Source organism: Chaetodon auriga, chromosome 21 (assembly GCF_051107435.1).
Source record: "Chaetodon auriga isolate fChaAug3 chromosome 21, fChaAug3.hap1, whole genome shotgun sequence".
Classification (NCBI taxonomy): Eukaryota; Metazoa; Chordata; class Actinopteri; order Chaetodontiformes; family Chaetodontidae; genus Chaetodon; species Chaetodon auriga.
The window spans coordinates 10,288,157-10,315,129 of record NC_135094.1 but is presented as its reverse complement, the minus strand read 5'-3'; the positions used below and the strand labels follow the sequence as shown (position 1 = coordinate 10,315,129).

At 43.0% G+C, this 26,973-nt stretch overlaps 3 protein-coding genes across 7 annotated transcripts in view; 2 read left to right on the top strand and 1 right to left on the bottom strand.

The window, feature by feature from the left end:
• Positions 1-864: 864 nt before the first annotated feature.
• Positions 865-3,584, bottom strand: xkr9 (XK, Kell blood group complex subunit-related family, member 9). The gene is made up of 4 exons (XM_076761743.1): positions 3,528-3,584; positions 2,374-2,816; positions 1,843-2,057; positions 865-1,766 (listed from the first exon to the last, which is right to left on the bottom strand). The coding sequence occupies exons 2-4, from the start codon at positions 2,688-2,690 to the stop codon at positions 1,138-1,140; spliced, it is 1,161 nt and encodes a 386-aa protein (XP_076617858.1). The 5' UTR covers positions 2,691-2,816; positions 3,528-3,584; the 3' UTR covers positions 865-1,137.
• A 2,313-nt stretch (positions 3,585-5,897) lies between these two features.
• Positions 5,898-12,461, top strand: tram1 (translocation associated membrane protein 1). Its single transcript, XM_076721455.1, has 11 exons — positions 5,898-6,220; positions 7,764-7,827; positions 8,856-8,974; positions 9,052-9,168; positions 9,261-9,319; positions 9,473-9,557; positions 9,824-9,894; positions 10,042-10,146; positions 10,243-10,386; positions 10,602-10,753; positions 10,921-12,461. Exons 1-11 carry the CDS (start codon positions 6,098-6,100, stop codon positions 10,989-10,991), a joined length of 1,110 nt encoding a protein of 369 aa, XP_076577570.1. The 5' UTR covers positions 5,898-6,097; the 3' UTR covers positions 10,992-12,461.
• A 1,676-nt stretch (positions 12,462-14,137) lies between these two features.
• Positions 14,138-26,973, top strand: part of ncoa2 (nuclear receptor coactivator 2) — a 53,264-nt gene continuing 40,428 nt past the window's right edge. For 3 of the 5 annotated variants that reach the window (XM_076761175.1, XM_076761176.1, XM_076761172.1), the window contains exon 1: positions 14,177-14,323. The gene's annotated coding sequence lies outside the window, so the exon portion shown is untranslated. Of the gene's footprint in view, positions 14,324-26,973 lie in introns of all 5 variants that reach the window. The other 2 variants (XM_076761174.1, XM_076761173.1) reach the window with 2 other exon arrangements.

Sequence of the window (26,973 nt, the reverse complement as noted above, 5' to 3'; positions counted from 1 at the left end):
TCCTCCCAGGTGAGCTCACACTGGGCCAGTCGAGCACCCCCACCTCCCTCCTGCCCTGGCCGGGAAGAAACAACGTCCTCAGCTCTGCAGCTTGACTCACACAATATTTTGCTGGTAGTCAAAACAAAATTAGCACAGGTTTGTTGTTTCTAGTTAGCTCATCTGTGACCCCTGTGTTCATCATTTCTGAGAGGAAAAGGTTAGCTGCCACCTTTGAGTTTCTAGATGATCGGGATGAGAAAGATCAGCGTCGCAGCTGACATTTATAGTTTAATACACGGTCAGCAGGATGTCGCTGAGAAAGGGTTTGAATGCTTTCCAGGTCTTATTGAACTGAACTGTGGGCATCAATTAAGCATTTTGTCATCATTTTTCACCATCTTTAAGGTAAAGAGACGTTCTGTGGGGGTAATTAATGGGTGAAAAGAGGTAGAAAAAGAACAAGAATTTAATGTGCTTGCATAAGCAACATTCAGCATAGTTCAAACAAAGGACTGAATAATTTAATTAAGGAATCTCATAAATCACACAGTAACAGTTTAGAATTTAAAGATTAACAAGCACTTTTATTTTTAGGCTATATGTTACTGAAAATATTAAAGAAGGCATTAATGTAATTAGAAAAGGTTTGTTGGGCCTGAAATATTGCTGCATGTTTTCTGACTAAAAATATTTCTGTATAAGTTTGTCAATGTGAATCCAGCAGCAAACGACCTCACCTTTAAAAGTCAACCTAGACAATAACACCACCTAGTGGCCGGCACATGTGCTACAGGCTGACAAGTCAAGAAAATAGCTTAGAAGTATACGATATAACAATTATGCTTATTACTGAGTGTCAAAATTAGAGAAACCAAATGATTTGAGCATAATAGAATTTTTCATTTGGCTACAATGCATTTTTAGTGGATTGCCTCAGTCGCAGTGATATATAATATCTTCAAGCAATCTAAAGAGATAGATAAAATAAGAATAAATACAACATACGTCGACGAGTTTATGAAAACCAGAATAAATAAAATGTAACCTATATTGCACTTCATTGCAAACAATATCAAGATGACGTCTCTGCACATGCTGCGTTTCCCTTCCTCTGCCATTACCAGCCTTGATAACAGATTAAAAATAAAAACCTTATTAAGGCTGTAAAAAGTTCCTTATTCTCTTTGTGGTCTCTGTTTCTTTTCTCAGGCCGTCCACTTCATCTGCCTCTCGCCACATCCCCCTGGGATGCAGGAGGAGGTAGTAGAGCAGGAGACACACCAGCCCCAGCACGGAAAATCCAAAGATTAAACCGCTGACTGTCAGCAAAAACGTGGTTATCTGCAACTCCGGCTTCAAGAAAGCCAGCAGCAAAGGAGCCGTGACGTTTATTAAAGAATAGAAGGAGTAGTAGATGATCATGGCTACTCTGGTGTCCTGTCCTTTGACATTGAAAAAGGTGAACGTGAGGATGACTCCGATGACCGCTCGGTACAGAAACTCGAGGCCTAGGGATGAGCAGAAGTTGGTCTGAAGCAAGTGTGTCCAGGTTGTTGCCATTAGCCACAGGATGGTGAGGGCTACTGTGGTGTAGGTGCTCAGTATGAGGAGGAGGGTGTAGCTGAGGATCTGGCTGGTGATGGTACACAGTTTATAAAGGAGGTAGATTGCTGTGGGGAGGCCAGAGGGCATCTCCCTGGTCTGGGGGAGAGATCTGCGCAGGCAGCGGCGATAGTCCACCAGAGCCCAGGCAATGTTAAAGAAGGAGAACGCCATAGATAAATCTGAAAGAAACAGACAGGCAGTATAGATAACAACACTGTTAATAAGCAGAAAATGTGACTTTCTGCCTCTACTTACACTGCATCACTGAGCACTCTTCATGGCCCAGCACTATGTACAGCTGTAGAAGCAGTTGGGGAACACTCTCCAGGAAAGACTCAAACAGTTTGAGCATGCTCAGATCAGTCGCCAGGCAAAACAGGTTGTGGTGCGCTTCTCTCCTCTCTTCCACCGTGTAGGAATCTGTTGTCGTCCAAATCACTTTGGAGCCTCGTTTCAGCAGGTGATAATACCTACAGCAACAGGTCAAACGCATAACAAAGTCAGACAGGTTGTTGCCGCCATGCATTACATTTGTTACTCATTCATCTTTTGATGCTGCACAGACGATGAGGCATTTGCACGTTTTTTTTTTTCCTGCAGTTTAAATGTGGTTATTCCACTTTGCACATTCCATCATACCACAGCACTGCTGTTAACATACTGCACATTCTGAGCCACAGCGTGCAGGGTACATGAGCAGTCCCTGTTATTTTCCAGACTTAATTAGTGCCTTCTTGAGCTGGAGCGCTTTTATAGCAGTCAACACCATTCGTCATCATCCAATACCTTGTGAAGATGCCGAAACCAAATAGGTGCAGGACAGCGAGTCCACCTTTGGACATGCCTGATATGGTTGGTCTTCCCTCAGGATTTATCCAAACATCATTCATGTCATCCTTGTACCAGGCATAGCTGAAGATCTGCGTCACCAGCAGCCCGGCCAGAACAAACACCAGAGTCAGTCCAGTCCACACGAAGTGTTTCTCTTGAAAGTATTTCAGGGCCAGTCCAATGTCTGTCCAAATGTCCACCACGTACAGAAACAGTCCAGCAATAGTTAACAACCATCGCACTTTAGTGTATTGAATGTCTGACTGAAGCATTTTGTTCAACCAAAGGTTTCACTCGGCGATGAGGGTAGAAATGTATTTTTTCCAAGGTTCTGAAGAAAAGCTGATGTGGACAGTTTCATGCAGCACTCCAGCAGTTCAGGTGCCATTTTGGTCAGTCTGTGAAAGCATTAAAGTGTGATAAAAACCATGAGAATGATGAAACAGACAGAGCTCTTAACACACATAGAACTGTCGTCACAGTCATGTGCAGATTTATCACAATGCAAACATATGATTGCTTTAGACTGTTGAAGTCCTGAAATGCAACATGACTGCAGTCAGCTGTTGTGTCACAGCCTGCTGCACTTTGACCTCTATCATAAGCACTTTATGATGTCCTACTGAATGGTACGCTTACAAATGTGATAGAAAAATAATCAACAGCATTATCAGCAGGATAATAAAGCCTACCTGGCTCATTCAGAACTCTTGCATAACACACACTGTGCTTCTCTTACACCTTACACAGAAAAGCATTTTAAAATCTCTTTAATGTGAATGTGCTTTACATCTTCTAGCTTCACTATAATGTTAAACTGTTTAATGAGATGCCATTGGTAATAAGACAAAGGGCGAATCTAAGGGCAAACAAATTCAAGCCAGCACACGATCAAAACGGCATTCATATTCTCCTCCCTTCAAAAAAATAAAGCCACACTTGTGTTCATTTATAACATTTCATAAAGTTTCTTCATTCTGAGCTCACATATAAATCCCAATTTGACCACATCCTGCTTTATATTACATACAGTTATTAGTGATTGTCATCCTACAAAGATCACAGGTGCACACAAACACACACAGACAAAAAACAGTAAGTGAACTCACCAGTATATCATGTCCATGGCAGACAGCGTTGTTCAGTCAGAAGCAGAGCACTTCTGTACGAGGGAGTTCTCTTTCTCTTCCCTTGAAACTCATGACAAGCTCCACCTCAGCGACACCAATCTGCACTCGCACAGTCAAACCGGAAAAATGTGATTGCGTAATAGATCTTGTGCCTGTGTGTGTGTGTGTGTGTGCATGTGTGTGTGTGTGTGTGTGTGTGATACAAATTCCTTGCTTTTTTCGTGTGTGTGTGGCTTCCACATCAGCCAGCCAGTGATGAAATGTCTCCCAGATATGTTGTTTCATTTTACAAGCAGAAGCGTCAGCATGGGAACAGGTGTCACCGTCTGATTAGTGTGAACAGAGAGAGTGACGCCACACCTCACACAGCAGTTTTCCTGTAATTCAAGTACTTACAGTAAGTGCGGGAATATCTTTGTCTGAGACCAGAAACCCTGCAGTGCACTTCATATTTTCAATAACGTGATGATGTAAACTTGACATACACTAATAAATGAATTATTGTAGCTATATTTTGACCAAGGCAACGAAATATAAATGTTCATTTATATGACTTTTGAAAGAATACATAACACATTTTCACCCTTGCTCAATTCAGCAGGCTTTGCTGCTCCAGCTCTATTTGGTCTGGTATGACCAGTAGCTCATGAGTAGCTAATATTCCTGAACTTTAGCTATTGTTGCTGTGTAACTGACATTAGTGAGTCAGTATACTGACTCTTTTTTATGCATTCAAATAAATGAAAGCATCCCTTAATGCAAGTTCAAATGCAGCTGAATTGAGATCATGAAGTTTCAGTATGAACTGGATCAAAGATTCAGGTTTTAAAGATTTGTTAATTTGTTTATAATTTGTGTATAGTTTGCTGGATTAACCTGCGGAGGCCCTGGGGTAAAACTGATCTGTGGCAATCCACTGAACCCTTGTTCCTCCCTCTGTATGAGCATGGTGTGTGCAAAGCTGAAACACATACTGCCTCTGGCTTTTGATGTCTGCAGTTAGTTTGCAGAGCTGTGACTAAAGGAGTAGGTCAAGATTATAGGAAATATGCTTTCTTGCACATGGTTAGATGAGAAAATAGATACCACTCTCAAATCTGTAAGGAAAATATTATGCATATAAAACAGGGGAATTTTGTGCCGGCCTATTTCTTGGAATGGTGCAGTAACTTCCCGGAGTCTTGTCATAACTTTGAGTTTGACAGGCAACCAGCAGCCAAGAAATCCTCCGGTGAATAACCCCCTGTAAAACACAGTGTGTCATTTTTACACTTTCGCTTTTGTATGGATTAAACAAAAGAGGTATAACAAGTGCTGGTATGTAGATTTTGCCAGGCTATATGTTTTCCCGTTTCCAGGCTTTATGCTATGCTAAGATAACCGTAGCTTCATATAAAGTGCTGCGAGGATGATGTATTTTTTTATTTTCAATGTCACCGCCACCAAACTTCCTATCACATGACACATATACACACTATAAATTGGTGAGTCTACAAGTTGGAAAGTTTGAGTTAGAATAGTTTTCAAGAGCATGAAAAACAAGGTTTTTGAAGCAGACTGATAGAGAGTAGATGAGTGTCATGTGAAAGCTTCAAAATTCATGAAGCTCAACATATTTTATGTTGTAGAACAAAACGTGAACATCTCTTAAGCTTCTTCCTCTTTGAGGTTTTACAGCAGTTTTCATGCATGATGTTACATTACCGCCATTTTCAGGTTTTACTCTCCCACATTTTCCATTTTAAGGGGAGTCCCAGTAGTTTCCCCGTAAAGCCTCTCAAGTCCAGTCATCCTTAACAAAATGAATAACCATTTCCCTCAATGTACAAGATCATCACATTCTAATATTAATAATTCACATTGTCCCCTACCCTACTGATCTCTTAAACTTGTGTTAACCACAGATCTTATCACCGGCATCTAACCAAAAACCTATGCAAAAACCCACTGCTGACGTTGAGACAAGGGAACAAGAAGTGAAAATGTGTTAACTCATTTCCCCCTTTTTTTTTTAGGTGTCATTCTTGCACTAGCATATATAGCACTTGCATATATATATATATATATATACACACACACACACACACACACACACACACACACACATATTATCACTATACTGAGTGTCAAAGGTGGGAAAGCCTGGAGACGGAATACATACAACTTTGACCAGTAACTCCAAAAAAGAAATCTCTTTAAGACATACAGCAAGTGAGAGAAAGTAAAGCATCTACAGGCAAATGGCCTGTAGTCGTTCTACAGGTTTAAAAGCTGTCATACTCCACGCCTCTGGGGGGCGATAGAGAGCCCGAGCGCTTTTCCTCCTGTGCGTAAAGGGTCTCGTTGGTCAGGCGCAGCGGCTCTCTCTCCGTGGACCCTCCCACCAGCAGAAGAGTGACACGCCAGATTCAACTGCTGCCTGGCCCTTTGCTTGTAGGAAGCAGGAGGGAGCTTTGAGCGTCCTCGCACAGAAAGATAACAATAATTTCTGACAGAAACCGATTACATCTGCGCTGCGCCGAGCAAAAGTTGGGCCGAGTCGTGTCGACATGGGGATCCGAAAAAAGACCAACAAGAACCCGCCGGTGCTGAGCCATGAGTTTGTCATCCAGAACCATGCAGACATTGTTTCCTGTGTTGCTATGGTGTTCCTCCTCGGGCTGATGTTTGAGGTGAGTCCGGTCCACATGTTGAATGGGTTTTAATCGCGGGTCGTGCGGGGATGCTCGTCCGGTGCAGCGGACCGGCTGCTGGTAGACAAGATGCCGAATACTCCCCATCTGTTCCCCCTGGAAACTGACATGGCTGTCTGATCTATTCTTCACTCTACTTCCTCCTGTGATCGAAAGTTTTATGTGCGCGATGGCCTCGCTTTTGCTCTCAGGTTGCGAGATCACCAACTCATCCAGGTAGTCTGGCACTACGTTCGCGCACATCCCAGTTTTGTGTGGATGAAAGCGAGGTGGGAACCAGCGTCTACTTTCCATCTGGCTGCTTCCCATGCTGAAAACGCTATTTCAAATCACTCGTCCACAGGCCCGCGGTTTCATCCTAAAAACTAAAGTTTTCATGTGCAACAGAATAAACAGAAACGTCTCATCATGTTGCATATTTGCAGTTTTGTGTGAGTCTCGCTGTTTACAGTATTGTGCAACCTTCTGGACTTGGGTTAGTTTATGCGTAGATGTGTTACGTGGCAATCATACAACGACTGAGAGGGCTGTCATCACAGAAACCCGCTTGCACCAAAAACTGGAAGTTGTCCTTGGAGCTCAGCGGCGTTTTAAATGTAACTCGACGCCGCGGGCCCACAAGCCGGACTCCGTTCATAAAGTCCGTCTCTGTGCTCCGCGCTGTTCTACTTTCACACATATTTATGCTCCATTTCAAACATGTTTCATCCTCAGTAAAAAGCAGCGCCATTAGCGCCATCGGGGCCATAGTTTCGACCACTTCCGGTTTTTGTTTTACAAAATAAAATGCCTTAATAACAGCTTTTGCGATGTGTGTGTGTTGTATCATAATGGTAGCATAAACAGGCTCAAATGATAGGTATTTATGGCAATTTAGCTAAGCTGTGAATATCTTCTGTGTATTTGATTTCAATTTGTTGTCCATGCAGGCCTTTTGTTCTGAAGGAGCAGTAGGCAACTTCCCATTTTAACCTTCCAATTCGGCTAACTTGATCTAGTCGCTGCAGTACGTTTACATGGCTGGATCACATTGGATTGCCCGTCACACATCAGTCATTTTACCCCTATACAGTAACAGTAATAATAATAATGATTAATTTTAATCTTAAAAGGTTATTTCCTGTGCAAGTCATGTATTCATTCAATTATTGTATTTATTCTATTCGTAAGAACCCCAAAAGAAGGAGTTGGCCGTGCTTTATCACACCTTTCACTCACAACAAACAATAGTGCATAATCCCCATCTGGTCTGATACTTTTGTCTTATCTTTGTGTACCATCAGCCTAAAATTGCTGTAAAATAATCAGTATTCATATAAAAATCACAGCTACAGTCACTGCATTTTCAGTCTTGCAGGGAGTCTTTGTTTTAAAAATGCAGCACACCAAGTTTCAGTGTGCATAAAGTGGAGGAGCTCTTGAAACCTGTTTGATTAAAAAGTAAAAATGCATGCGGTGTGAACCTTGTCTAAATGTGCATGTGCGCAGGCTGTCATTACTAATCCCCTTTTTACATCCACAGGTCACCTCAAAGTTTGCAGTGTTATTCATAACTGTCCAGTACAATGTCACCATATCAACAAACGGTAAGTTAAGCATGAAATTGTCATCTTAAGACCTATAATGAGAACAGATGATGACGAGTTCACGATGAATACAGCAAATTTAGGCTTTAACATACACTGCAGTGTTTCTGTAGAGTTGTCTGGCTGGAAGCCTCTCATTTGGATTCTAGAGCGGTACTTGCGTGGCCTTACACAAACCCATTTGAGAGCCCTTTTTTTTCCCTTTGCAGCTAAATTTAGTCTGCCTGATTTATAAAGTTCTCTTGTGGCAAGGTTGTGCCGGGTGAATTTGGGCTAAGGTGTAATATAGGCCTCTCAATTCAAGTTCTGCTCATTCCAAGGTTAACGGTTTCTTTGCCAACTTCAGATACTGTTGAAGGAATGTTCGACCTCAGAGCTTTTTGTACTCTGGCTGGAAGCTGCCAGCTGTTGATTCACTTCTTATCTGAGGGACCTTGCCACTCACTGAGCGCTGTAACTTATTTACAGCGTTTGTATAAATTAGGCAAATAGCAGGCAGCGCCTAAATCACTCTGTCGTGGAGCAAATTCAATAAGACCATTGTATTTTATCTTTGTCTGTGCTGCCTTTTACAGGTGATTAGATTGATTTCCTTATGTGGTACCGCTCAGGCCTTCCCGAGCTGTTTGCTGCGAACTGTGTTCATGTTGCATCTCTGCTGCAACTCATCTCAGTGTTCACAGTGTTTCACAATTCACAGATGCCAAGCTGGAAGCTGTATAGATGCTATGAAACTTTAGAAAGACAGAGGAGGCTTTGTGCTGAGACAGCCAGTGACTATTTTTTTCAAAGTGGAGTAATACTGCACAGTCAAGACTCTGTAATCCAAACACCTCACCGCAGGAATTAAGGTTATTAAGCAGATGAATCACATGTCTGAATTGCATTTGGCAGCTCATGCATCAAAACCTGCATTAAGTGGGCACAGCCAGTGTTTTAGATGTGAACGATTGCCAGATAAAAGTACATATATTATTTAATCACGCTCTTTGTGATGACTCTGTCTGACCTCGATGCATGCTACAAAGGCCCCGATGAGACGGCTGTGAACCACTTCCACCATGGCATCAAGGACCTGGCCACTGTCTTCTTCTACATGCTGGTGGCCATCATCATGCATGCCATCATCCAGGAGTACGTGCTGGATGTAAGTCAGACACACTTGAGCGCGCAGGCTTCCATCTCGCACAGTTCTGCACTGTTTATTGTTGTTGGTCTTTGCAGAAAATCAACAGGAAGAAGCACTTCTCCAAAACTAAGCACAGCAAATTCAATGAGTCGGGCCAGCTCAGCGCATTCTACCTATTCTCCTTCAGCTGGGGCGCGAGCATCCTGCTCTCTGTGAGTTCAGTAGCCGAGCTGTTCTTCTTGACATACGTGTTAAGCCCATAAACTGCCCATGAGTGTAATTTGCATGCTTCTTTTGTTCTTAGGAAAACTTCCTGTCCAATCCGGTCACCCTGTGGGAGGGTTATCCCCATACACTGATGCCGTAAGTTGTCCTGTTGCGTGTGAAGGTCATGTGATGCTGTCCTTTGTGGTTGAATTATGCCACATACACACTACTTTATTGGTTATTTTATAAACTTCAAGCGTGGTTCTGAATTATGAAAACTTTTTATTTATAATTCCTGATTTCCTCCAGATTCCAGATGAAATTCTACTTCATTTGTCAGCTGGGCTACTGGTTACACGCTCTCCCAGAACTGTATTTCCAGAAGACAAAGAAGGTAAGTGTGTGTGTGTGTGTGTGTGTGTGTGTGTGTGTGTGTGTGCGCGTGTGTGGTGTGTGTGTGTGTGTGGTGGGCCCATCGTTTTGGAATAGCATGACGTACAGTAGCTTGTGTTTGGGCCCTGAGGCTATATCCTGTTTGACTTCCTTGGCCGTGTTGCATTGTTTCAAAGAATCATACTCTCTTAATTCTACGTGCTGAGCCACGCTGCTGTAAATATTTTGACCGTTTTTGGCCTCCCATCCTTTGTGTTTACTGTTTAGGAGGATATTCCACGCCAGCTTGTGTACATCTTCCTGTACCTGGTCCACATTGCAGGCGCCTACGTTCTCAAGTAAGAACTGCCACTTAAGAAAGCCTGAAATTATGTGTGTGTGATTGTGTGTTTGTACACTAGCACCGCTAGTGTACAAACACACCCCCCCCTTGTGTTGTTCCCGTCAGTTGTAATAAAGGGGAATCATGTCTCCTTGTCTTCCAGTCTGAACCGTCTAGGCCTGGTCCTGCTTGTGTTGCACTACTTTGTCGAGTTCCTGTTCCACGTTTCCCGCCTGGTCTACTTCAGTAACGAGAACAGACAAACGGGGTGAGTTCTCACGTGCAGCGCTGATGATTTCAGATTTTTAACGGCCTGTGTTAGGAATGACTCAACTCCAATCACGGTCATCCTCCCGTCTTCCAGTTTCACCATATGGGCCGTCTTGTTTGTCCTTGGACGGCTGCTCACCCTGTCCCTGTCTGTCCTCACCGTGGGCTTTGGCCTCGCCACAGCTGAGAACCAAGGCTTTGATTTGGCTGCAGGAAACTTTAATGTTCTTTTTGTTCGGTAAGTGGAGTTTAAATGAGCATTTTAAGTCATTATTAAAATCATCCATCAGGTAAAGAGCAGGAGTTTGTTTGTAGACTCACCATGTAGCACCAAGTTTCAACAATCAAACAGGAAGGGCTCCATTGTAGAAGAGAACGAGAGATGTTCACCAGCACCAGCTTTATACACTTTTATTTACTTTAATGACCGACTGTTTCTCTCCTCTCCAATAGGATAACTGTCCTGGCCGCCATCTGCCTCACTCAGGCCTTCATGATGTGGAAATTTATCAACTTCCAGCTGCGCCGGTGGAGAGAGCATGCCCAGGCTCAGACCTTGAAAAAGAAACAAGTTCCCTCCAAGAGCAAATCAAAGAAAGACAAAGGTGAGCGACGAGCACAAAGTTCTGCGCTGAACATTTCCCCAAGCCATGAAATACATGTCACAACACCTTCATGTTGCATTTCTCTTCCTGAAATGCTTTATTAAATCCCCATGCGCTACCATTAATGAGTGAAACGTAAATCATTTGGATGTGTCCTTTGTTTTTAGCCAATGGAGTAAATGGAGTGAACTCCCACGGAGCTGATTCACCCAGACCACGGAAAGAGAAGTCCTCATAAACACCTTCCGCTCAGCCCCTTCTATCACCCCCTTCTCAAAGAACCATCTTCCCCTGTGTGGCTGCGTCCAACCAACACCTCCTCCAGCTCCTCCACCACGATATGCGTTTCCAGCTCCCACACAGGACTGACCTCCCAGCTGGACGCCCCCAGGACCAGAATGCATCATTCAGCTTTACCTGTCGCCAGTCGTCCAGCGCGCCTTGATTTAAGAATCGTTGCCCTGCTGCGCCATTTTGAGTGAAAAAGATTCAAATTCAGAAATAAACTACAAAAAAAAAGACCTTATTTAAGAAGTGCCTATTGATACGGATTGTTTTGTACAGGGTGTGTAATTTTAAAATTTCAGGAATGATGATTTCAGTGTTTAATGTTCCTCCAGAGTCAGCTCATTTCATGCTTTTTTTCCTAAATACTGTGTATTCCAGCTTGTTTTATTCCCCTTTTTTTTTCCTGTAACTGCTACTCCCGCTCCTCTTTCAGTGACTCCTGCCTCTCTTTTGAGGGTTTTTGTAAACATTGTATGGAGTTTTTTGAATTTTCTTATAATATCTTCTAATTTTCCATGAGTGAAGTCTTGTTATGAGCTCCATCGTTAGGACATGACTAGGTTCAAACCCCAGACTGTTCAAACCTACACAGCAAGACATCATTAGAGTATTTCCACCATGTCGATGACCAAAAGATGGGAAGCAAAATAGAATATGAGTGTTTTCGATATCCACTAATGGACTGAAAAGGGAAGTGTGACTGAAAGCAAGGACAACAGGAGACATCCAATACTGCAATAATGTAAGTGGATTCATAGTATTGTGCAAAACTGCCCTGTGATCTGATGTAGCATTTAATTATGGAAGTTCAGAGCAGCTTTGCAGTCACAGCAGAACACATTCCTTGCCATGAAGCTGATCTATTCTAGCTGTGTCTAAAACACTGTTGATAAATGAACACACCTCATCTTGTAGTTTTGAGTGATATGAGAGAATTTTCGGAAAAGGACAAAATCAGGCGAAACATCCCTTTAGTGAGCTTGATTGAATCTGTGTCTTGTATGGTCCCACTTCATTTGATGTTTAAGCAGAATGGGTTTTCTGTATTTGTTTGGCCTTGCATATTATTGCTTACATTAAAAGTGTCTGTAAGACTTGTTGTAAAAGCACAGACTGGAAATGAGAAATATTTTGTTTGGTTGTTTCCCCCCCCTACCCTCTATTAACTGTGCCAAATGAGCCTGACTGATGGCTGATACATGTCTTAAAATGAATCTGCAAAGCTATGGAGTGCAGTCAGATCTATTGTAAGAATCAACCACCTTGCACCGGCTTAAACTGAACAATAAACCCATTAACTAATTTTAGGAACACAGTAGTGAGTCATGGTTGTCCTCTGGCAGCATATCAGCAGTGTTCATGGTTTTCTCAAATTGTCCTGAGGCTTTATCCTACAAAAGAATAAAATGTGCTTTCAGAATTGTTGTTTTGTGGTGATAATAATACTCTATTTTAATTTATAGCCCAATATCACAATTTGCCTCGAAGGGCTTTACCATCTGTACAGCGTATGACGTCCTCCATCCTTTGGTTCTGATTAGGAAAAAAAAAAAAAAAAGCAACCATGGTGGGATCCCTCCTCTGTTTCCTGTTCTCATTTTAACATTTGACTGAAGAAATAATGAATTAAAACATAAAATAACATGTAAACTGTGTGTTGAAGCAGCAACAGAAGGAGGGCATTTCAGTGGAGTGGCTCCCAAACTGGGTCACAGATATTGGTAGGAACTCCATGCAAAACATAAATTAATGCCCTTGAAGCAAAGCAGTAGCCACGATTTTAGAAGTACTGAAGTCACAAGTCCCCCAAACCCACTCCTCACCACTCTCAGAAAAGAAATATCCAAAAAGAAGGTCTCTAAAATCTGATAATTACTTGGTTTGTCAAATTTATTGAGGTAACTTTTCAATTAGGCCTACTATGTACATTTTATATCCTAACATTGAGGGGTAAATGGTGGCCTTCTCCACAGTGCCATGGATTAAATTAAGAGCCGAAGCCTTTAGTTATTTACTCTTTGCTGGTCTCATAATAACATCTAAACATACTGAGTGAGAATAAAGAAACTGTGTGTCTCCAGATTGCTCAAAAAAATATGTTTTTGAGAGGAAATATTTTCTCTATACTGTGTAAAGCACCGTCCCGAACAAAAGCTGGCCTCAGGTAAACACAATACAAAAAAGTCCCCATCCAACGGAAGCAAGTGCGAGAAAAAAAGAAAAAAAAAACGCGAAACAAATGGCGGATTGTGTGGTTCAACGTGTCCACATGGAGTTTCTGTTCTTCACTCGCGCTCACGACAGCATGTGAAAGCACCCTGCCGCTGCTGTTCGGCCCGTCCGCCGCTTGGTGGCGGTGTAGCACAAGTTTTCATTGGAAGAACGGTCGCTTGCGTGATCTATGGATAGTTGACCACAATAAATCAAGGTGGCTACATAAGTAGGACACACTCATTGATGATGTATCTAAAGCTTGTCGTGCTATTTTGTCTTTTAATACATTTCAGCCATTTCTAATACACAGCATGGTGTTTGCTGAAAAATCTTGCACATTTTCCCCATCGCTGTCTACTTACTGCCAGTGATAAGAGTTACAGCAAGTGTAGTATTGTAAAATTAACTAGGCTAGACCGCAATAGAAGTTTTAGATCTGTGATTAAGGGAAACACAAACAATATTCCTTTTACCAGCCTTTTTTATTTGCGGCACAGTTACGGCACATACACGCATCATTTTATTGGCTGGTATTATTTTTTATGGTCTTTAATGATCTTAATAAGCAGTAGTCCCGCGGGTGTAAGTGTACAGGTGTAACGTGTAAAACACTTCTTTTCTATAGTGAGAAACCTGAGTTGAGATGGGGGTCTTACTATAGTTTGCCCACCTCTTGAACCACGTTCATAACATACATTTAAATATTAGCTAATGACATTCGTGACACGGTGGTGCTTTCAAGTGACGGTCAGTGACTCTCCGCTTAAATGTAGACAAATGTATGCTATTCAATCATATAGCAAATCCCATGTCATCTTTACAGGTAAATCGTGTTGCTCACGAACCACGGTGATAACTGAGCGGATACTGCTGGAGCCCCGTGATGTGGTTTGGTGTGGGGGAGGATAGCAGCTACCAGCCAGATAAACACTCAGCATTGGTTTGCACAGCAGGAGTAACATGGCGGCACAGTTAGCCAGCAGAAATGTTGTTTCACTACCGCGAAGGTCAGAGCTGCGCCTCGTAAACGGAATTTAACAGCGGGGACACAGCCGAAAGTATTAAATTGTAAGTAGCCACATGTGTTGGTGCTCCTTGACGAGACGGGACGTGGTGTTTTCCGTGTGAAATCCACGGTCCAATGCGAGGTCTTCAATCTCGGTTGTATGTCTGTCTGGCACAGGCTTTCGCTTCGGCGTTAGCTTGTTAGCAAGCGTTAGCTTCTTGGCTAAGCCCGCTGCCCGTGTCAATAGCGTTTTCTGCAGCAAACTCAATTAGACGGCTCGGAGCGAGCTTGCAAGCGAGTTATTGCAATGTTTGTCAGCCGTTGTTATCTGATAGTAGTGTGGTGACACATACGTTTGATGTAAAGTAGAGCATAGTGTGCACGATACTTTCATATGTCATTGTTTGTTTATTTTTTCTTTTTGTGCTGAGTGAGCGGGTGACCGTGCATACAACACCGGACTAAGTTCGCCAGTACAGCAGGAACGTAGTTAGCATGCTAACTGTTTAGCTGCAGGCTAGCTTGGTTGAACGTCGTTGTCAGAATACGGGAGAGTCAGGACAGTTCTCTCCAGCATGTGTTTGAGCGGGTTGTTAACCATGTTTGTTGTGGTGTTAACCATGCCTGCTTACGACTTGCTGCTTTAGGTAAGTTGACGAAATTTCTTCGATTGTTCGGGGTGCAGGGACCGCTCTCATTTTTTGCTGAACTAATGTTTCTCCTCTCTGTGGCGTTGCTGTGCATTGTCGATGTGCTCTACTTAAATGCTAGTTAGCAGCCAAGCTATGATGTGAGCACTTTGGGAACTTAAACCAGCAGCTTCAAACGCTTAAAAATGCATTCAGGAAGTTGTCCGTGGACTTAGCTTCACACCAGAAACCCTGACTGAGGCTCTTCACTCGAGATCGGAAGAGGAAAAGTCTGCACAGGGGGGGTTGCAGTTTGCTGTGGCATTGCTTTCCTAATAACTTAAAACCGCACCGAAAACATTAACGTGGAAACATGATTTTTAGCGATTCACGCAGGCTTCGTTTGTAAACAGAGGCAGGACTACACTGAATAGATGCACTCTGAAAGTATGAGGCGGCCATGCAGTATGGAGCTTGTGTGTTGCTGTTGTGCCTGTGTTGAGAGTACACTGCACTCCTTTTAAGGGCTCTCCTGCTTGACTGATTCAGGACTATACAGGCAGACAGCTTGTGCCATTTCGATGATTGTCAACGCTCCTCTCACTAATGCAGGAGGAACGCATCCTGTGGAACCAGTTGAGCAGTTTCTGTTGCATCACTCGGCCCACCTGGTGGTGCACAGTGCTCGGGTCACGTCACCGATAGGAGATTTAACATGGCATGTTGTCCAGCTGCGGTTTGGCTGCGACTTCAGGGCTCCTGTGCAGATGTGATGTGATGGGTTTCAGTCAGAGGAAGGACCGGTAGTCATATGCAAAGTAAGCTCTGGAGAAGCTGAGAATAAATGTTTGCATGTGTTTCATATTTACTTTTAACAGCAGCACATTGGAACAAGGCCGGAGCATATAAATTAATGAGTTTGAAGACCTGTGTGCGTGTGTTGTGTGTTAACCACTTAAAAAAAATACTACTCCTGCCAGCCTGAGCAGCATTACAGCTCCAAGGCACAGTGCCTGAAGTTATTGACTTTTTCATTTTACAGGGAAACAAAACTTCCCAGAAGTATTTATTTTTGTGGACAAGCGTTTGTCCTTGAAAGACATGACAAGCCAAGAAGTAAAATATCCTCCTAAACTGATCAGATTCTGATTTTGAGAGCATGTGCGTTAACGATATGACACATGCGAGTAAGGTCTGTGACAACCCTCTCCTCCTTCCTAAAGAATGCAGTCCTGCACAGATGCATTCCTGCCATAAGCAGTATTGCTTCTGTTGTTTGTTTTATGTTATACCAGTCTGTATGAGCACTCACAAAACAGGGCTTTTGCCTTTGGCTGGTACACTGAAACATTAGTAATTTAGACGTAACTGTGCAGAAGAATGAGTGTGTTGGGATGATGACAGTCCAGGAATCCATGCGAGCGTGTATGCAACTATGTGGATGTTTACACAAGGATAACTGACTGGAGGTTTTCTCACACTGCCTTGGCAGAGTTTGCGTAATGGGTGTTACCTCGAACTCGTTCTCTGCCTGAACACATTGAAAACTACAGCTATAGCAACAGGTGTGCGACAGTGATGCCCGGCTTGTCACGTGACTCGAAAACGATCTCTACGTCCACCCCTCTCCCACTTGTCTTCTCTCGGTCTGGGCTGCACTCGACCCTGTAATTTCCTTCACACAAACCCATCTTTTTGTATTGCTGTTTGGCTGTTGTTGCTTGCCTATCCCGTGTTTTTGGTGCGTGTTCATAATTCCAGGAAACAGAGCAGTATTTTCCAGTGCACTTGAAGACAAAGCTCTCATCTTGTAATCACCAACTTTTGCCCTGTGATAGGTCACTTTGTTGCGTCACCTGAGTGATACAGTAATCATTTGACCCTTGCTCTGCAGTATACGCTGCCAGTTCTTGGGTTGTTGTCTCTCACTGTTGGCCTGAAGTGATAGGTCGGGAATGAGTTTTTTGTACTGCAGCCCCGCTATAATTTAACATTTAATGACATTTTTGTATTGATGCCAGATGTATGCTTTGTGATTTATGCAGACTTTTATGTGTTGTGAGACAATCCTGACAAATAATAATATAACAATTGAAAAGAACAACACTATGGAATTATGTAATTGCCTTGAACCCTATACTGGGGCCTTCCTGCGGTGTATAATATAGTAGTAGTGGGAATTAGTGGGAGTGGGATTGAGTTTTAGAAGAATTTGGAACACCTTCACAGCTCACCTCTAGGCTTTTAAACTCATTTAGAGCTGGAACGATTAGTCAGTTAATCAACTAGTATAACAAAAGAACAATAATGACAAACCAATTTTTAATATTTTTTTGTTTTCTGTGATAGTAAAATATTGAAATTAAATGACTGTCATTTTGGCTGTTGGTTGATCAACTTTGAATATGCCAACAGATTTATTTTTAATTAAAGTAATCATTAGTTGCACCCTTGAAGTCATTAGTGAGTCTCTTTTATTTAAATATTCTTAATGAAATACAAATTTACATTTCAAATCTCAATGTAAGAAGTGCCATGTTGGAGAAATTTGGCTAAATTGTGTTAAAGATGATAAATGTATGACACCTAAGCAATCCAGGGACCACTGTTTAAATTGACATTAGTCCCTTTTTGAACATGTCGCATTTTACTAGTCCACTGCATCGTTCCTCATTTCCACACACTTCTCTTTGCTAACGACATTAAGTTGACTCATTTGACCCGTGCTGGAAAATGACATCCCTGTCTCTGCCGCTTAGTGCGCCCAGCTTCTGAACAGCACCATACCCTTCTGTCTCACACAGGCTCTTTAATGCGTACTCCGGGGCTCCTGTTGAAAAGCGCCGTCAAATGACAACGTCCAGCACTGAGAGAGGCTGGCAGGAGTCTGGGCGTTCATGAGGATGTTGCAAAGTATCACTGCTCCTTCTCAAATCTTCATATTTCATCCAAGTCTCGTTGTCAGGAGAAACTACATGGACTGCTCTGGACAGAGCAGTTAAACAGCACTGCAATTATGAGCATATTCTCTTCTTCATATATATTTTTAAATGTAAAAAAAATAACCCAAAATGATTTAGATGAAACTGGGATAGATAGACTTTGGCTGCGCGATAAGACAAGTCCAATGAACACACGAGAATCCATGTGGCTTCCAGTCAAGTTTCGATGTAACAGATCAGACTACATTGTGTTATCTGTCCATCACATGCTGCATAAGGTCCACAGTGTATTCTTGACATGATGCACCGCTCCCCCTGGTATCTGTTTGCCTTGTCTCGCTGGGCATCTCACCCTGCTGTCTCTGCGTTTGTGTTGTCATGGAAACAGCAGTGTGACAGGTCCTGGGTGGGCGTGAGGGATGAGCTGTGGGGAAATGGCCAGGTTTTTACAGCGGGGGGGTGGGGTGGGGGTGGGGGGCGGCGGCAGAGGAGAGGCATCTAAAGTGAGGCAGAGATGGTTGATGGAAAGCGGAGAGGGCTTTGACATGGAAGAGGAGGAGCGGGTGTATTTACTCCCCTCTCTGCTTCGAGGCATGTTGTTCTTGTGTTGTTTAGCTGACCTCAAATCAGCCAACCCATCTATCTGTGCTGAGAGTAGGTCCTGTCTTGTTAACAACAGCCTGGACAGGATCTTTTTTTTTCTTTCTTTTGGTATAACTGATTCTTTGTTATCCAGATTCAGTCAAGGTAAAGCTAAACGACAGTGTTTTCTCGGCTCGGTGTTAGTGCTGCAGTGACGCGGCTACTTATTTAAATCTGTAATGTTTTTAAAACTGCGATTTGTAACATCACACCGCGGGCCGCCTCGCGCTCTACTCCCATGGAGACTCCACCAGGAGCTCCGAGGATCTTGAGGCTCACAGACAATCCGATGGTTTCGACAGTCCACGCTCCTCCACTTATGTAGGTCAGCTGCTGCAAAGTGCATATTGATCTCCCAAGCTAAATGATATTGTGGTGTCTACTGCTCATTGCTGAGAAGGTGCCCTCAGCCAGTTAGGGTTGTACAGAGGAGGCAACAGAGGTCACCTGACTGTGTGACAATGCTTCTGCAGCTGTTTTCCCTTGTGTTGTGAGGCTGGTATTGCTTAGCTGTACAATATAGTAGCTCTAATATCCGATGCTGTTTTGAATATGTACTGCAAACACGTCATTTTCATTTTAGAGGCTTCTGATGCTCTTTCCACAGTCATCACTGATCTGATAATGGCGATAAAATATGCTGTTTAAAAATATAAAGGTATGAAAACAGTGACAAAGGTAGAGCATAATGGTATTTTCTGAATCGATGCATGACAGGATGGAGCTGATAAAGGTTAGGGAGTGTGCTTTGAAGTCTCAATTTGTGTGAGTGAATTGCATTTCCCTCCGCCGCAGTGTGCTTGTGGCACTGGGTGCTAGCATGTGGTTGGCACCTGTCCCACTGCCCAGGGTGGAATCCTTGGCACCGAGGGAGGGAGAGAAAACTTGGATTGAGCAAGCTGCCTGCTGGAGTTGGGTGGGTGGTCCAAAAATATGCAGCGTGAATCAGCCCTGAGAAAATCTAGTATACGGTTTTAGTCTGCAATGGAGGTAAACGGCGCTCGTTCACCACCACCAGTCCGGGGTAAGGTAGCACGGAACGACATGTGCAGAGCAGCAGCATTTCTCACTCGCTTGTCATAAAGCCAGAGGAATGTGGGGATTCAGTTTCAGGCTTTTCATTTCTGTACACATTGTGAGGGTCAAACTGTGACCGGCATGATTTCTCTTTCCCTCTCTCATTCTCTCTCTCTCTGTCTCTCGCTCTCTGCTGACTCAGCAGTGTTCCTTTAGTGTCCTATAATATGGTTTTGCTTGCTTTATCTTTACTGTTTTCAGCAGGGTAGGGAATCTCCTTAGCTGACCTGTGTTTTCCATCCATGCTGTACAGTCCAGGTATGCTGTAGGTAATAACAGCTAAATTAAGCACAAAGCCATCAGCCGAAGTACTTGTTTTCCTTTTATTAATCGCTGGGAACATAAAATGTTGCACAGGTTCATGAGCCTCGTATCACGCCCCGTTAACTCCCACATTGAACCATAAATGGTGAGTGAAATGACCAATATGAGTAGGTGAACATGGTGTGCATGTGAATCAGCTCTTCATTAGGTATTATACGGTGGCATAGAACAGAGTGTACCATCTATTTCCCCTCGTTTCAGAAGATGCAATGTGAAGGTTATCAGTCTTTATATGATAAATCGCTGCGTGTTAGCATCTATGCTCACTTTAAATTGAAGATTGAAAGGTTTTCTGAAACTGAGAGATGTGTTGATTTCAGGGTGACGCAAAGTTTGCACCGGGATGCCGTGGTAGGAAAATTGACTGGTATCAAACCATGTACATTTTATCTATGGTATATAATTGTACTGTATAAGCATTATTAAAAATACATTGGACATAATGGTTCATGAAATTATAAAAAAAACAAAACAAAACATTTGTTTGGCCAAAAAAAGTTGTGTCTTCGTGCCTTTAAGGGTCATTATAAGTAATAATAATAATATGATTGTAATTGTGTAATTCTGTGAAATCGTGATTTTCTTTTTCTGGGGTGTATCTTGTATTGTGGAAACATCATACCGCCGCAGCCCTAGTAGACACGAAACCAGAGAGAATTTGAGTGACAGTAAAAAACGTCAGCATTGTAAAATGCAGCCATCAAGTGTTTTCCTTCACACGTCACATAAAATTAGACAGTCAGGACTCAAGATTCATTTGTACAGAACCCAGTTGTTGTTTGTTTTTTTTCAGATTTAAGATGCTTATACCATGCAAGCATGAAGGTTCTGCGTTTACACTGTTTTGCGAGTAAGTTGATAGTAAGTACATAAAATAAGGCAGGAGGAGAAAGACAGCGTTTCCCACAGTCCCGCTGTGCAGTTGGTAACGGACATGCAGTATTCCTACACTTCCTGCCGCTTAAGTTCCTGAGTTTTTAGAAAGATTTTGTCTTTTCTTTGAAGCATTTTTTCCTAATTACGCGAAAACAATAATCCATACACGCAAGTGCTTAAATTCTACATAATTTAATTACATCCCCCTCTCAGCAGAGCATCCAAATCACCCCTATTTGTCCCACATGGAATAAGTGTGTGCACCTGTTTGTTTGCATGTTAAAGTGCTACCATTCATACCTTTTACTCCAGAGGTTTGTGGTTTTGGCACCTGAAGATGTGAGCCGTCAAAACAAAACTGCCTTCCATCTCATCTGGCAGTGGAGTGCATAACAAAGGCGCTCATTGGAGAGGAGATTACACAAGAGAGGCAGAGCCATGATGTTACACTGATGCTCCCGCTACAGAAGCTGACAGACGATATCTTCATTTAAAAGCAGCTCAGTGCACGAGTGGAGGTCCTTGACCTTTTGATAGAAATGACAACTGGCGATGAAGGAATTATCACCGGCGTTCGCCAAGTTGCCCAACACTAATCAGGACACTTTCAGTCACATAAACACAGCTGTGAACTTTTGTGATTACTATCTTTCCATGTACTGTGTGTGCTGGTGGCTGTACCAGCATGTAATAGATGCACCACCACTGTGTCTGAAATGAGGACCCGAGGGCTTCAGCTGTGATCAGCGGCTACTTTAGATGGAAATTCATCATTTCTATAATACCTCGCTGGTGATTCTCAGTGTAGCTGTTATTACCAAGGGTAGGCGGTGACAAACACTAGCTCTATTTTTTCTAAATTTTAGACATTTCAACAGATTAACTTGCATTGCTATAATCAGTTACTTGATAGCAAACCCAACATGAACAAAAAAACATAATTTTCGCTCCTTTTAGCGACTCTGCCAGCGACCTGCTTTGCTAAATAGCTAACTAAAGGTTAAATAGACATAGTTGTAGGGTCTACCTGACCTGGCTGTCACCGAGTGTTGCAGCAGGGGACTGTAAATGGAGAGAATGACCGAGAGAGAGAGAGAGAGAGGGCGAGAGAGGAGGGGGGCGGAGAGAAGGCTGCTTCACTTTGCTCTTTGCTCTGTCTGGTCCAATTACATGTTCCACTGTCAGAGCAGCAGCACTCTTAATCAGGTAATGCTGAGGTTTAAAGGCATCCCCCTAAACGCGCTCCACAGATTATTACCCTGCTCACACGCTGGTTCACCAGAGCAGACTCTGAACCTCGTCCTCTGTCCCGTCGGCTCCCCACCTAATTCAAATCCACATCGGGGCTGCTTTTGCTAAGTTGTGTTTTGCAGCTTCGTCAGACGCTCTATGTGCATTTGCCATGAGTCTGAACGTTGGCCTGTCACATTGTCTCAAGTCTTTGGCTGATAAAGTGACATAGTTGTGTCAGCTGATCTCCTCTTCCCCTGCCCTCCGTGCTAACAAGGCACCTCCTTATCCTGAGTGTGCTTCCAGTGTACAGCCTCAGGCCTCCGCGGGAACTAATTCTCTACAAACTGTGACAAGCAGTAAAAGATGGTGGACCAACATATACGGGCACAATAGACACTGTATGCAGTTGACAGGCAGAGCAGTCACAAGATGAGCTCCAAATCATCTCAAAAGCATGATACAATCAGCTCTTCATACAAATTGTTCTTTCTGCCCACACCCTCTTTTGCGCACCCCCAACTCTGCATTTCCATGGCTGTTTAAGCTACACGCACATTTGCTTTCCCTTGTCATTCTGACTCACCTTTTACATCTCTTCTTATCAGTCTCATTATGGTGCTAACACGTTTGGGTTTATTGTCCCCGAGGTCACAGTTGAAGGAGCTGGCTGTTGCTGTTTGAGCAACAGATGTAAGGGCACCTGGCACAGGGTTGCATCTGCACATTGAAGTCTGCTGGCATGGTGCCACGGTGTATTAAATAAGAATTTTATTTGAGGATCTCAAAGACTACAGGATTTTCAGTCAAAGCTACGGTTTGTAGCTTTAGCAGCCCCCATCTTTTCTTTAATAGCGAAAAAAGACATTCAAATTGAGAATTATTTTCATGTTTTGTGAGTGGTGATTGTGTTTGGGTTGAAAACTGGTTACTACAGTTGGCTTTTTCCTTGCTCAGTGTTAAACTCTCACTTTGTTATTGTGGTTTTGTGAGTTGTCTTGAGGACTTGAGGTTAATGTATTTGTGTTTTGTTGAAATAAGTTAAAAAGATACATTCAAAAGCTGAAAGACCAGTTGTGTGCTTTTTGTGCAAACAGTGTTTGCTGATGGAAATCATCATGCCGAGTACAGGCACCACCATTTTAATATACTGTTAAACTATGAATAATATAAACGTGTTGTTCGAGTTCGTCTTCCTGAGTATGTCCTTCTTGAACAATGAATGTGATATTGTTTATGTAGATGGATACCTTTGCTTGTTGCCTTGGTAAAAAGTCTTGTACACTTAACGATGATGCGTTCACTTTATAGGGTCCGCTCTACAGTTAAAACATCTCCCTGGAGAAACCCAGTACAACCACATTCCTGCAATGTTTGCTGGAAAGTGTCTCCACTGACGCAAAAGGGTATCAAGTGCCTTGTTCTGGGGCATCCCAACACACGGCAGAGGCGGTGAAGTTGTAGTTTTTCCTAAGTCCCACAGCTAACCCACGGGTTTAAACCTGCCGCTGTGAGCTTATGAAACAATACTTCTTAACCTTTAAGCTTTCACAAGCCCCATTTGTGGCGAAACATACACACTTTTGTCACCCCCCGCCTTATACATATAACAAAATCTTTGTTTGGCTGAATAATCTCATTGTGTGGTTTACCTCAGTTCCTCCTCTGCAGCCCCACCAAGGTGGACCAAAATCAATTGATTATTGGTTAGCACCAAGACAATTTTGGCCAAATTTTGGCATTGAGTAGAGCTAAAAGGCCAGGTGTTTTCATTAATGTTGGCATCAGCCTCGATTCTTATTGAATTGAAAGCCATTAGTGGGCCATTCAGAAGGCACCCAGTAGGGGCTCCATTGGTGTTTAGCCTTTCTGTGACCTGGCCATTATGGTCAGTTTCTAGCACATGAACTATCTACCCTTTGTCCTATCTGAACCTGATTAGCCGCCTCATTAGCATTGTTAGCCCAGCCTGGGTGACAAAGCTTTTCACTCACAAGCAGCCCTTTGCCAGCTCTGAGAGAACGAAGGGTTACAGATTACTCCCGAGCCTTGGCTTTAGGCAACATTTCTGCTCACCTCCCATGATCGGTCTTGTCCTGTCAAAAGACGTGCCAGTTGCCTTGACGAGAGAATACCACTGTCATGGCTGGGTGAACTTGAAGGTGAAACCTGTAGTAGTCATTCAGTTGCTTAAGTTTTTTTCTGTGCACTTTCAAAACATAACTGGTTTCATTTCACTTTTAGTAGCCTGGGATCACTTTGGTTTGGCGCAAACATCAGAAATAATATCAGGATATGTGCTGTGCACTGAAACTGCCCATTACCAGTTATGGTTTAATTGGCTGTAGTCTGTTTAAGGGGAGCTTGAACTTTTAACCTGATGATCTCTGACCTCCCCTTAAATACCAACAGATGGTTGGACTGGGAGCGTATCGGGCAAATGAGATACTCAGGTTTTAGAGAAGGTGTGACCTTTACTGTGTTGGTGTACGTCTGTAGTGCGTGTATATGTCTCTGGCTTCATCTGTCTTTGTCACTTTTCATATTTGTATCGAGCCTTTTTATTTTTTCAAACAGGCTCCATCATTAACTTACAAGTAGCTTTATTGATTGTGTCGTGCCAGTATTCAGGGTAACATGAAACTCAATTAATGTTGCTGCTAAGGCTCAGTGGCACTCTTGGCAGGGTTGTGTGTTTTTGTTTAGGTCACACCATGTGTCATTCAACACTCCTGTGCCAAGTAGAATAGCGCTTCAAGGATCGAAAGCTCCTCCACTCTGAAGGAGCACAGCCTCTTTTCCTGAGGAGGTCTCTGCTCCAGTGTGCCTAGATCATTTGCATACTTGCATGTGTGCATACTTCTGGTGTGACTTGCCACTGGTCTTGGATCACACCAGTGGGTCCCACCACCCCTAATATCACAGGAAGCACTGCCATGGCTCTGTTGGTCTAATATGCGAGAGGGGTGGGTTGGTTTGGTCTTACACAGTGAATATTGCCTGTACTGACTCGCATGGGGCATTACACTCACAAATCAAAGTGTCTGAATTGATGGCGCAGACTACCACACCAGGGTCCTGGATGACAGCAGTCTGTTAAAGTGATGGATGCCGCTGGATATACAGATGCTTCAGTATTTCTTGTAAAACAACATATGTCTGTGCTGCAGGACAACAACTGGCCGTGATTCATTTGTTCCTGTTGTACTGCTGATTGATTTTCTGAGAGCAAATCACCGTCAGTAAGTGCATCTTCTAAGCAATTGACTTGCATTTCTAAACAAAGAAAAGCCTAATTTCATTGTGAAAATTCCTCACTTAGAAGTTCTCTGGTCCAGTTTGGCCATCTTCAAAATGAAAACTAGTTCAGTAGAGTGTTTTCACACTCTGCCTTATTCTGTCACTCAGTCCAGTGATCAAGGGCCGGACTGAGACTGAGCATGTGACAGCATTAAAGCTCAGAGGAAATTCCTCCAGAGGATGAGAACTAAGAGCCGTGCAGGAAAGGGAAAAGGAAAAGAGAAAGGTTGAGAAATATGGCGATTTCATTCAAAAGAGGAGATGGACTGTAACTTTCAAGACACATCAGCTATTTATACTTTCACTATACTTGATGTTTGGTCCTGTGCAGATGCGAAAGAGGAGTTTTTGTCAGGATTTCATGTTTAAGCTGTACATTTGATCACCGTCCTTCGCTCATCACAGATTTCGGCTGTTTGGGGGTTTCAGTTTCAGAGCTCTGAATATCACCTTTCCCCGTGGCTTCTTGCTTTGGGCTTGTGAAGGGTTCAGAAGGGGAATCGGTTTACTCTCCAGTTATGTCAGCACATGACATCACGTGAGTGCATTCCTCAGCTGGCTCACTTGGCAGGTATTTGGGAGAAATCACCCAGGCCCTGGAGGAGGCTGGCTGGCTCTGCCTTCGTCAGGCTCCATGCAGTGCAAGACCAGCTCTTCCACAGAAACCCTTCACTGGGAGCTTTTTTTCAGCATTGCCAAATAGCCTAGCACGCTCCGTTTTTTTCAGTTACCAGTTGCATTTTCTAATTATCCAAATGGGAATATGATTTAAAATTGAAACTTTTCTCCTTTCTAATTAATTGTGTGCCGTGATTAAAAAGGCACACTGTTCCACGATGTAATAGGCTTTGAGGTCCCCGAGGAGATGAAAAGACCCTGTGGGCACTGAACTTGCAGCTCCATGTTAACTTGATGCAAACAGTTAGCACTAGATAAGACGACTTGTTGTGAGTGAAAAGCACGTTAGCAGTTAACCGACTAGGTGTGACTTTTTAAACCATTTAAGTTAGCGAGTTGAAAAAGGGCTTGACCGTACTTAAGGTTTGTGTTCTGTGGACTGATTACTATCACACCTATAATACACCTACAATGCAAAAGTACAGCATTTTGTGTTGAAGGACCTGTTTTCTTTCTAAGTAGCAGTTTTCAACTGTGTATTGAAACTCATGAGTCATGGGTTTACTCAGTGGGGCTTGGCTGTGAGAACTCGCAGTATGATTTGTAATGCGCACGCTGCTGTATGGCATTACTTTGTTTTTCCTCATTTTTCTGTGTACATCTTGTGCAGTTTTCACGGCAGGAGCTTACAGTAATTTAGCTTTTTGTGTAATGATAAAAAATGGACAGCGTTTCCTCAGGAAACCTCAGATTTCCATGGGAGCTCAGCTGTCCATGTCCTCAGTCAAGGGTGTGTGTGTGTGTGTGTGAGTGAATGTGTGTGTGAGAGAGAGAGAGAGAGAGAGAGAGAGAGAGAGAGAGGATCACTGTGGCCTTTTGACGCATCGTTATGCTGTTACAGTGCATTAAAGCAATGCAAGGAAAAGGATCCAAAGTGTCTTTAAAATACAGTTTAAGCAATTAATCAATTAGGTGACCGACTAATTAATCAGCTAATCAAGTGTTTTGATAATCTGTTTATCCTAAAAGTAATGCAATATTGGCAAACATTCTGCTTGATTTTCTGTTTTTCTT